At 42.2% G+C, this 10527-nt stretch overlaps 1 protein-coding gene across 3 annotated transcripts; it reads right to left on the bottom strand.

The window, feature by feature from the left end:
• Nucleotides 1–268: 268 nt before the first annotated feature.
• Nucleotides 269–10470, bottom strand: ezrb (ezrin b). 3 transcript variants are annotated; one of them, XM_088362686.1, is made up of 14 exons: nucleotides 9958–10179; nucleotides 9081–9240; nucleotides 7750–7833; nucleotides 6079–6174; nucleotides 5214–5488; nucleotides 4444–4527; nucleotides 4223–4369; nucleotides 3007–3103; nucleotides 2721–2884; nucleotides 2206–2336; nucleotides 1928–2088; nucleotides 1749–1841; nucleotides 1154–1657; nucleotides 269–1003 (listed from the first exon to the last, which is right to left on the bottom strand). In XM_088362686.1, the coding sequence occupies exons 2-14, from the start codon at nucleotides 9117–9119 to the stop codon at nucleotides 839–841; spliced, it is 2040 nt and encodes a 679-aa protein (XP_088218812.1). In that variant the 5' UTR covers nucleotides 9120–9240; nucleotides 9958–10179; the 3' UTR covers nucleotides 269–838. The 3 variants fall into 3 exon arrangements, with proteins under 3 accessions (XP_088218812.1, XP_088218809.1, XP_088218813.1); XM_088362683.1 differs by lacking the exons at nucleotides 9081–9240; nucleotides 9958–10179 and adding an exon at nucleotides 10319–10470; XM_088362687.1 differs by lacking the exon at nucleotides 9081–9240.
• Between the last annotated feature and the right edge of the window lie 57 nt (nucleotides 10471–10527).

Here is a 10527-nt window from a genome sequence, read left to right as displayed (position 1 = left end):
AAGAAATATCTAATGACCAAGAGAGACACGGACCCTGAGCATTGATGTCTGACAAAGCGTTTTCATTGAATGTCATCGAATGCGCAGGTGTCCAAGAATGCCGCACAAAGAACACTGAGCCTGTGAAACATACGTTCAACCTCTAGTTTCTACAAGCACAAAACATTCTTGTAGGAGTCCTGCTCACGAGTACAAGAGCAACGAGTGACAAATGCTCGAAACCAAAATATAATTTACCTTACCATTAAAGTGTCATCACAAACAACACTTAAGTGTGTCATCATATATATTTATTGGCAATATGTCTCAAATACAGAGATATTTCCGTGACCATCAAGGTGAAACCAAAGTGGCCTCCTCATCAAGGTGAATCCAAAGTGGCCTCCTAACTGCCTGATGAAACTACAGCACTCAGATCAAACTCAAGGTCGACACTCAAAAACAGCATTCTGCGTTTTAAAAGTTACATTCATCATGATGCTTCTACCAGCATGGACATTAAGGCACAAGCACAAGTTTTAAGTGGCGACACTGATCTAAAGACAAAGATAAGGCTCATCCTTGATCTGAGACTAAAAGCAGGGAACATAAGACATTGACATTATTTTGGTCACTATATAAAATTTAGTTTTCATCGTTAGCAAAAATATACAAATTAAGATGAAACACCCTTTTTAATGTCCCGTATACTTTATAAATATTAAACTAGGTATAAATTTAAACGAGTGTAGAGCCATCTAGTGTTGTGCATAGACACAAACAATGTGCCAGCCCTTTCTGAGAGGTCACTGCGAGTCATTTTCTTTCTACACCAATTTTAAAAGGGCAGGTGTCTTCCTTATAAGGCCTCAAACTCATCAATCCTTTGCTTGGTGTTGCCTTGCCGGATCTGCCGCAGGGTTTTGTATTTGTCTCGTCCTTCCCGCACGTTGGCCGAGTGGAGGAGGTCGTTCTGGGTGTTCTTGGACTCGTCACGCGCTTGGGCCAACTCGGCCGTCAAATCCTGAAGGAGACACAGCAAGGGAATGAGACAATGGTATCTTTTTCATTTTTTTTACACTACTTTAAATAACTTAGTTTTAAAACTCGAATGTGGCCATAGAGCACAAACGTTTGGCGGCCTCTGATGTATGAGGACATTTCCTGTGGTTACCCTGAGCTGTTTCTGCACACGCTCATTCTTCTGGGCCTCCGTCCGTCGATCCTCCTCCCTGCGGTGATTGTTTTGGACGCTGTCATTGTGCAGGTCAGCACTGTGCATGCTGCTGTTCTCCTCGTCTTCGCTGATGTCGTCAAAGTTGTACATAGACAGAGGGGGAGGCGGCGGCAGCGGCATTTCCATTGGTGTTTCCATCGGCGTCTGCCTCAGCGTTTGCAAAGGCGTCGGCCTTAGCGTCTGCATCGGTGTTTGCATTGGCGTTTGCATTGGCGTTTGCATTGGCGTTTGCATTGGCGTTTGCATTGGCGTCTGCATCGTGGTCTGCTTTTGCATCGATGTGTGCATCGGCGCCATCATCGGTGCCATCATTGGCGCCATCATCGGCATCTGCATTGGCGCCATCATCGGCATCTGCATCGGCAGCACTGGTGGGGCCGCCAGCCTCACCTTCTCTAACTCCTGCTTGGTCTTAATCAGATCATCCTGGGCCTCCTTGGCCTGGTGAGGAACACAAATATGCTTTTTTCTTCTAAGACGTCCTTTGATTTTTTTTTTTCATCCGCTCCCCCAAGTCCCCAAGTGTTCTCACCCTGAGCTGCCATGAGTCCACCTCATTCTCCTTGCGTTTCCTGGCCTCCTCCAGCAGAGTGATTCTGCTCGTGTGCTCCTTCAGCTCTGAGGCCTAACACAAAACATGCCTAATTGTTCACAAATGTGACATTGGTGGGCCATCCCTAATACTAATAAATACAAAAAGAAAGCACTGACCAGCTGTTCCTGACTAATCTTCTGATTTTCAGATTGGCGAGCCAGCGCTTCTTTAGCCAGCAGGGCTGCCTGACGTTCCGCCTCCAGACGAGCCGCCTCCTCTTCAGCTTTCAAACGCTCCTTCTCCAGCATCATGGCTCTCTGCGTCTGCGCCTGAAGATCTGAAATATAGACAGGTATAATTGTTAGCTCTGTTGTGACATTAAGCAATCTCATGAGCATGTCATGAGCATTCAGTTAATGACAGAGCAAAGTAATTGTAACCACTTTTTTCATACCTTGCTCTACCTTCTTGGTCTTCTCCTGATACTGGTAGAGCTTCATCATAATATCCTTCTTCTCCCGCTCCATCTGCTCCTTCTCCTTCTCGATGGCCTCCCTCTTCCTCTTCTCTTTTTCCAGCTGGGCCCTGCAGATAAGCATTAGCAATTAGCTAACAAAGATGCATGACAGACGGACAAATAATAGTCAACGGGTGGTTTCTCTTTTGTACACTGTTGAGTTTTACAATAACAAGGGGATCAGCCTGTGCCAAATCGGCTACGGTCTTAGTGGTCTAATGGCTTTAATCTGCAACACGGAGAGAATTTTTGAGAATTGTTGACATAATACATGGAAAAATCTCTGCAGATTAAAATTTGGATCTTCTGTGCGCAAGCTGTGCTAAGAGGGGGAATTTACGTACAAGAAGCATGTAATGATTACCTCGCAGCGGTAAAAATTTGGGCTCAATAAATCAAGTTATACACTTAGATTTTCACATATTTGAACTGAGATAACAACAACAACATACTTCTCCTTCTGTTTCTGCATCTTCTCCTCTCTCGCTTGTGTCTTCATCTGCTGCACCTCGATGGAGTCCGGCTTGCGTCGGTTCATGTAGAGCTCATGGTTGCCCATGCACAGCTGAAGGATGCGTTTGTTTAAGCGTAGTCTTGGGGAATAGAACACAAAGTCCTGAAAACGAACCGAGAATAAATAATGTGGAGTCAACCTCAAATTGCTACATTACAAATTTAATACAGGGGACAAGCACGTTGGAGCATCAACATGCATAAAAGACTAGAAGATTTACTCACCGGTGATTTTTTGTCGATGGGTTTGATGGTGAACTTTTTGTCATTGAAGGAAACGTTTTTGATTTCACTCCATGGGAAGCCAATTTTTGGTGTCAGTCTGATGGAGCAAAACACACAAATGTGGAAAGCCGCGGCAAAGAATCCAACCTCCTGCTTAGTCACAAAAAAATACTGATCCCACTGTCCGATGGATTATTTCAAGGTGTGGATGTTTTCTTGTGCCAGTTTCAGCAGAGCATGACATTTGCTATGTTGTAATGAGACCAACAAGCACCTCGTGGTGAAACTCATGTTTGAACTTACACTGCCTGAACTGGAATTTATTTTAATTACTCTCGCTGACACATGCTTGTGGAATTGAGACAACAATGTGGAAGTTATTTCAGAGCGCCGTGACGGGACGGATCTTTGCATTGTAGAGTTTGCTTCCGGATGAATTCAAAGGATATCTTGTGCCAAGAAGTAAAAAATCACAAAAAACGACGTGATTAGCTTATCGTGTAAAATTAAACCATTGTGATGGATGAAACATGAAAATGAAGGAAAGCAGGTTGGTAAAGAGTTTGACAATCAAACGAGATGCCTTGACTGTGTGCTTTGTGGGCCAGCCGCCCTCATTGAGGAGACGTTGTTGTAGGTTAGCCCCACATTCTTAAGTGCCGCACAGCTTGAAAAACCAGTTGGCGTAACCATAGTTATGGCAGAGGTCACCGCAGAAGACAGGCTTCTGTCGATCGCTAGGTTTACAAAAAACAAAGCTTGGTGCCTCAAAATGGCCTGTTTGTCACTAGTGTCATCCATCCATTTTCTGTACCGCTTTGTCCCCACGGGGGTCGCGGGCGTGCTGGCGCCTATCCCAGCAGTCATCGGGCAGTAGGCGGGGGACACCCTGAACCGGTTGCCAGCCAATTGCAGGGCACACAGAGACAACCATCCGCACTCACACTCACACCTAGGGGCAATTTAGAGTGCCCAATCGGCCTATCAAGCATGTTTTTCGGGATGTGGGAGGAAGCCGGAGTGCAACACAGGGAGGGTTGGAGGTGGAATCGAACCGGGACCCTCCTAACTGTGAGGCGGACGTGCTAACCAGTGCCCCACCGAGCCACCTTCATTAGTGTCATGGAAATTAAAATTGATTTTCATACATTCAACTCGACAGCACAATTCCTGCTGCTGCTCTAATGTCTGCAACCAAGTCGTCAGTTCAACTTACTTGTCATCCTTCTCATAAATATTCAGTCCCAAAGCATCCACTCCCAGCCACAACAGCGTTCCCTTCTTATTCTTTATGTCAAAGTAGTTGACGCCATACATCTCGAGGTCCTGAGCGATCTTCAGATACTCCATCATGGCATCCTCCCTGTTGGAACGTGCTCAAGTTTAGCACACCCATGTCAACACGTATAATGACATACAAATCACACATTGACTCACTTGAGCATCCCACGATGCTCCTCATGCCACACCTGAATCCTCTCCTCCCACTGTTCTTGTGATAACTTGTGCTGATCCACCACTCTGCAAAAACAGACATTAACTCTATTGAACTCCATTGAAGTGTTGTAAAGCTTCGCCTCTTCTTTAACTTTGCAGGAGCTGTGCAGCATTAAGTCACCACAAGATTCAAAGTCTGGATATTTTTTGGGCAATAATTTGTGAAAGACTTTCAGTGAGATTCAAAGATACCTCGAATGCTTGAATGCAGAAGAAATGTCTCAGCCATGAAGGATAGCACATGCAGATTCATTTCCGCTTATGAACTTGCTTAGTCAGCTTATTATTATATTATTATGATTATTAAAAAGCAGCATCTTAGCGATGTGAGGACCTGACAGCGACAGTACTGAAGTTATTATATTCCTTCAAAATGATGCAAAAGCTTGCAATTCCTCAAAACTGTTTTTTAATCATCCACCTATAACAATGGCTTCCGTCTTATCAAAGCTGCATGGGTGCAACTCAAACTGAGATAACAGTACAGAAAACATGATTCATACATAACCGTTTCGCTTTCTTTCTTTTTTTTTGTGGGTGCCAAGGAGGACATCGTCATTTCCTTAGGGGCAGGTTCAACCAGACTAGTAGCCTACTGGCGCTGTGTGCAATTTTGAGTATCGTATATAAATAACTGACATATCACCTTCCAAACCGAAAAACTTCAGGGCCTTACATCAAATAAATTATTTGTTTTGGTTTTCCTTTACCTGCGAGGGAGTAGCCGTTCAGAAAGGAGGTATCCCGGTTGGTGGGTTTCTTTATCATAATCTCCATACTTGGCTTGAACAGAGTAGGACGCCAGCAGCACGGCCGTTTCCGGTGGACAATAAATCTGGTCGCTCAGGATGCCCTCTCTCACTTGCATGAAGAAAAGCTTCTGAGTGATCTCCTGAATGAGCTCCTCATTGACTTCCTCGGGAAAGTACTTGGCCCGAAAATTAAACTGCAGCGGGTTTGTCTTCCTCACGTCCTGTTGTAACACCTGACAAGGAATTACAAATACACTTCAAATGTTTTCAGAGTGAGCCAATCAGGTTCTGTTTTGTTGCTGAAATAAAAATATTAAATGAGAATGTTTCATATCTAAGCAAATAAAGGTAAAATATTATCAGAATTATTTTCAAATTATTCCGTTTTGCAATTGGCTGTAAATGTTGGCTTTCTCTATCATGTGCCAGACTTCATTTATCTGATTTACAAATTAGCCTGAATTATGAGCAACTCAAGGAATCCAGTGGCAAAGAGTTTTGCACTGTTGACTACACAACAGAAAGTAGTCCTGGTTCAGGAAGAGTTTACGCTCCAGCTGAACACACAATAATCGTCTTATGCAACAAGTAAAATATACACAGAAACCAATGCGGTCTGTTACAGATATCTGTGGAGGGAGCAACTAACCATGCTCAAGAATATCAATGGATGGCATGTACTGGATATTTTATTATGGTTGCTAGTGATATGATGAAACACAAACATTGCATCATCGAGACTACTGTGCCCATGAGGGAATGCATTCTTCTATTGTCTGATTCAAGTGTTCCATTTCATCACTGCCTTTCAAACCCATCTTACCTTTTTTTCCAGTTTCAGCCAAGTTAAATAGTCTTTTCCATCTATATACTGGAGTCCAAAGTACCAGAGCTCACGTAATCCGATTGTTTTCACCACCTGTGGATAATAATGAAAAAAAGGAATTTGAATGGAATAAAAACTTTTCAAAACAATGGCATACACAAGAAACATAATTTTGATTAATTCAATTGCAGTGGTTAAAGGCAGCAAAGTGAGGTAACTAAAATAGATTTATTAAGAATTATTTCTAAAATCTCACTAGTCCTGACTTGATGACTATGATGATTTGTGGGCTTGGCTAACAAGCCTTTGACAGCTTTGATAAATTGCCTGCTGTCACTGTCAAATTGACTTTGAACTCATTTAAAGATACTCCACTCAAAATACTAATCTCAAAATGCAAATGAGCTTTAAGCGGCAGGTTGAAATGGCAACTAACAAATTCATTCAACCTCTGTGACTGATTTTTTTACATTGCCGCTCAAGCCCAAATGAGATGAGCAACAGGGTGTGGAGGGGAGTGGCAGGCTGTCTTTGGTATGACAGATTCTACGTTTGTGATTGCCGACAATCACCAAGGCCTGACAAAATTGGGTTTACGAGTGTTGCTCAGCAGACTGCTCGCTTGCTGGGGTCAGCGCAGCTACTTGACAAAATCGGGTTTACGAGTGTTGCTCAGCAGACTGCTCGCTTGCTGGGGTCAGCGCAGCTACTTAGTGCCTGCCGGTGTGAGATGACATTAAGCTGATTATACACGTCAACGTGCACCTATGCTACATATCAACTGGGCTAACCTGATGTCGTTGCTCAAAGCGCAATGACGCATTTAGTGCAAGCCATTGAATTAAAAAATAATTTAAAGAATTTAAAAAAATAACTTCAGCCACCTCTCTCCTTTGTCATATTTATCCTTCCACTTTTGCACTCAACTCAATCATTACAGTGCATGCTGCAAATGTATTTGACTACTTTTTGATTATTATGACTTTAATTTCTCTAGCTTTCTTGGTATGTTGCCAACTGAGGTGTTCTACCACAGCTGAGCTGAAAATAATCAAAGCGGCTATTATTTGTGGCACACCCATCCGGGAGCATGTCGCAACCAACCATAGTTGCAATGACAAAAATATAAGCTAACTGCACATTGTAGAAACTTTGAGAATGGCCGTAGGTCTCTTTGGCCGCATTTATGCTCCGATGTAATTTGATTTGATAAAAACATTTTCTCGACAAATCTTGAGATGAAGGGTTGGTCCAAAACATATGTAGAAATTGGCTACACTAGCTATTGAAAAACGAGTTTTACAGGAAGCGTCTAACTCTTAGACTCTTAGACAATGCCTTTCTTCCGCTGATGCTGTCACACAGCACCAAACAAGTTCACTGTAATGCCTGTCAGCTGGGCTGGCGGGATCTCAGTTTTAAAATTTCAAACCTTGCAGACCATACATGCTTAGTCACATAAGATGATACATATGGGGAAGAAGAATGGAACCATACAAAATGAGAACAATGCAATGATAATGGTGTCAGGCGCAGATACATATACGAAAAAAACAATATTGTCCAACTAATATAAAAAAACAATATTTTTCAACTTCAGGACTTTCTTATATGGTTTTAGTGGGACTTTGCATTCAATAATCTAAACGGAGATGGTGTGCAGCTTACCTGGTCAAACACAACTTTGCCGTAAGCGCTTGGCAAAATTGCAAACTCCAGCTCCGAGTCTAAGGCGTTGACGTTAATATTGACCTGTGGTGGACACACACAAGAAAAATTTGACTTTCAAGTAGAATTGTAAGTGTTTCATGCAGCTCTGTACACATCTAAGAAAAGGGATGAGAAAGATTTACAAACTCATTACCACTCAAAGAAATGGACACAAACATGTTAGGACATGCCGTCCATATCGCTTTGGCGGCATCTTCCATTGCCAGTCCATTGTGAGCGACCAAAACTGTAATCCACCTGCTGACAGTCAACTAACTGGTTTACATCTCGCAAGGAGGGCAAATCAAAGTCAAAAAGTCAAAGTCAAAGTCAACTTTATTGTCAATTTCTCCACATGCCAAAGACACACAAAGAAACCGAAATTTCGTTCCCCCCTATCCCACGGTGACAAGACATGGCCCACAACAGACAAACAAGTAAACAAGTATAACAACAGCGTGCTGAATAAATAATGAATAAATAACACCAATCCAATCACAGCGTCTCATCATCATGTTAGACTGCAGGGGAGCAGCAGTGTAAACTGTGCCACTGCCAGGGATGATTAGAAAGAACTTCGTGGCATGGTAAACTTTTGCCTAATGTGATGGCGCTCCCAAAGCATATATGGCTTAGAATGTCATGGGAAACTTTTGCCTAATGTGATGGCGCTCTCAAAGCACATATGGCTTAGAACACTCTCAGTCCGGCAGAACTTTATATGCTGGTTTTGAGTCACAGCTAAAAAGTGGTGAAATACAGCCTCTACTCAACAGTCAGACAAAGGAGCCTTTGAGCCGGAGTCTGTTGCTGTAGTCTTGAGGAAGCAACGTACCCAAAACTGCTCCCAAACTCAAGAAAGAAGCACGCTGTGATGAGGGAGAATAGCTCATACATAGAGGCTTAATTTCTGTATTTGCATTTACAGCATGGGAGCACCTAGAAAAACACACACACAGCAGCCAGTGAAGCATGTGAATGAATGTGATGGTGGAAACCATGCACGGGTCAGTGGAAGAAATATCACGTGGCCCCATTTTGACCATAGCAAGCAAAAAATTGCACAGCGGTCATGACTGATTTAAAAATAAACATTGAGACAGTATCATGAAGAAAAAGTGACTCACTCAGGATGTCACTTTCACAGCAACGCACACAAAACCTGTTGGCCATTCCCAAACAAAGCAACAACACGCTGTGTAGCAATGACCACAACCCGTTGACACATGTTAACATTTCACTTAGTAAGCAGGTGATATGTCCAAGAAGCTCCTCTGTATGTATTTTACCTTATGGAAATACTTTACTGCATATAGTCCAATTTCCATGTAGAAAAATAAACACGACTTTGTTCTAAATGCCAGCAAGAAGTTTCCAAACAGATGTTTGACTGAGCGAAGTGTAATGGCACGCCAGGGTGGGGCAAGCTAGTCAGGAGCAAAACCTGATCTGTTAGAAAACATGGGAGAACTTTGTTAGCGTTACCTCCACCGAACCATTGCCAGGAAATTGTTCATTTGAAATCCAGTACCACACGATTAACTGTCTCTAAGAGCTATGCCGAGGAACAAGCACACCACAGAATACGTTTTTTTCAAACAATCCCATTAAATTCTCATGATCTCTTGGTTCCAGTCTATTGCTTAAATTCTAAGACTTGCAAAGTGGGCCTACTGCATCAGCATTGTACCCCTACCATAAGAAAATGTGATCACAGGCATCTTGCTTATTACATAATGGTTTCTTTCCATCAAGACTGGTGGGACACACCCATCCATGATTATGAGGAAAAGTCAGTTGGAGTGGCTGGCCTTCAAATGCAAACTTGTCACTCTACTATAATTATTCAATACTAAAGGAAACCCCCTCTGGTTATTTACGAGTAGTACACAAACTACCTGGGGTAGATGGGGAAGTTCCTGAAATAGTCCCTGCAGTGTAAAAGCCCCTAATGCTGTATACAATTAATACTGTATGTTCAATTAATAGGTCTAGTGTAACACACATATTAAATGCATGGAAAGTAGTAAACCAGTAATATAGAAAATATATTTTAAGATCCCAAAGTTAAATTTTGTGTGTTATATTCTTTACCTGTGGAGAATAATAAACAATGAAATAAACTAAAAATAAATTCAATTAAATGAAATAATTGTAATTGCTTACCGCTTTTGGCATTTTGTGTCGTTTAGTCGCCTTTCGCCCGAGAAGGGTATAATATTAGTAAGACCCCCGTGTAGTCACGGTACCTTCGTCAAGAGCGAACAAGAGTTGGAACGAGTTTGGGCCTCTTGGGTGTTACTGCAAGCTGGCTGAAGTGAACCTCTTTTCGCTCGTGCGGGTGACATTCATCGTCAACAATGAATGAGGTCCACGACTGACAAGCTCGCAAAATCCGAGCAAAGGAAGCGCAGGAAACGACAAGAATTGGATTTCAAAATAAATGTAAACACCTATATCTAACATTTTGTAACTAGCCAATAAATGTAAGTGAATGTGATGATCAGACACTAACAGATTTTCTTACATGTTTCTTTCCACCAAATGAACAGCTCTGCATGATTTGCATTGTCAATCCGTCGTCCAGTACTTTTATTGTGGTACGTAAATGCAAAAATACAGGAAGCTGTGTAATTTATGATAAATATAATTTAAAATCTTCAAGAAAGTGCTTGATTTTTCCAATGGGCATAGTCATGACATCTACGCCTATTTTTGCTTTGTTTCTTTGCTTTT

The sequence above is a fragment of the Syngnathus floridae genome, chromosome 19, assembly GCF_059516105.1.
Source record: "Syngnathus floridae isolate MCC-2025c chromosome 19, RoL_Sflo_1.0, whole genome shotgun sequence".
NCBI lineage: Eukaryota > Metazoa > Chordata > Actinopteri > Syngnathiformes > Syngnathidae > Syngnathus > Syngnathus floridae.
Note: the sequence above shows the minus strand (reverse complement) of the source record. Positions and strands in the feature narration are given on the sequence as shown.

Coding starts and splice junctions, on each gene's coding strand:
- ezrb (XM_088362683.1), bottom strand. CDS start 10,360: ATGCAAATCATGCAGAGCTGTTCATTTGGTGGAAAGAAACAT. Junction 6,175..7,749: donor GCAAAGTTGTGTTTGACCAG/GTAAGCTGCACA, acceptor TATTATCCACAG/GTGGTGAAAACAATCGGATT. Junction 3,104..4,222: donor ATTTATGAGAAGGATGACAA/GTAAGTTGAACT, acceptor TTGCTCCATCAG/ACTGACACCAAAAATTGGCT.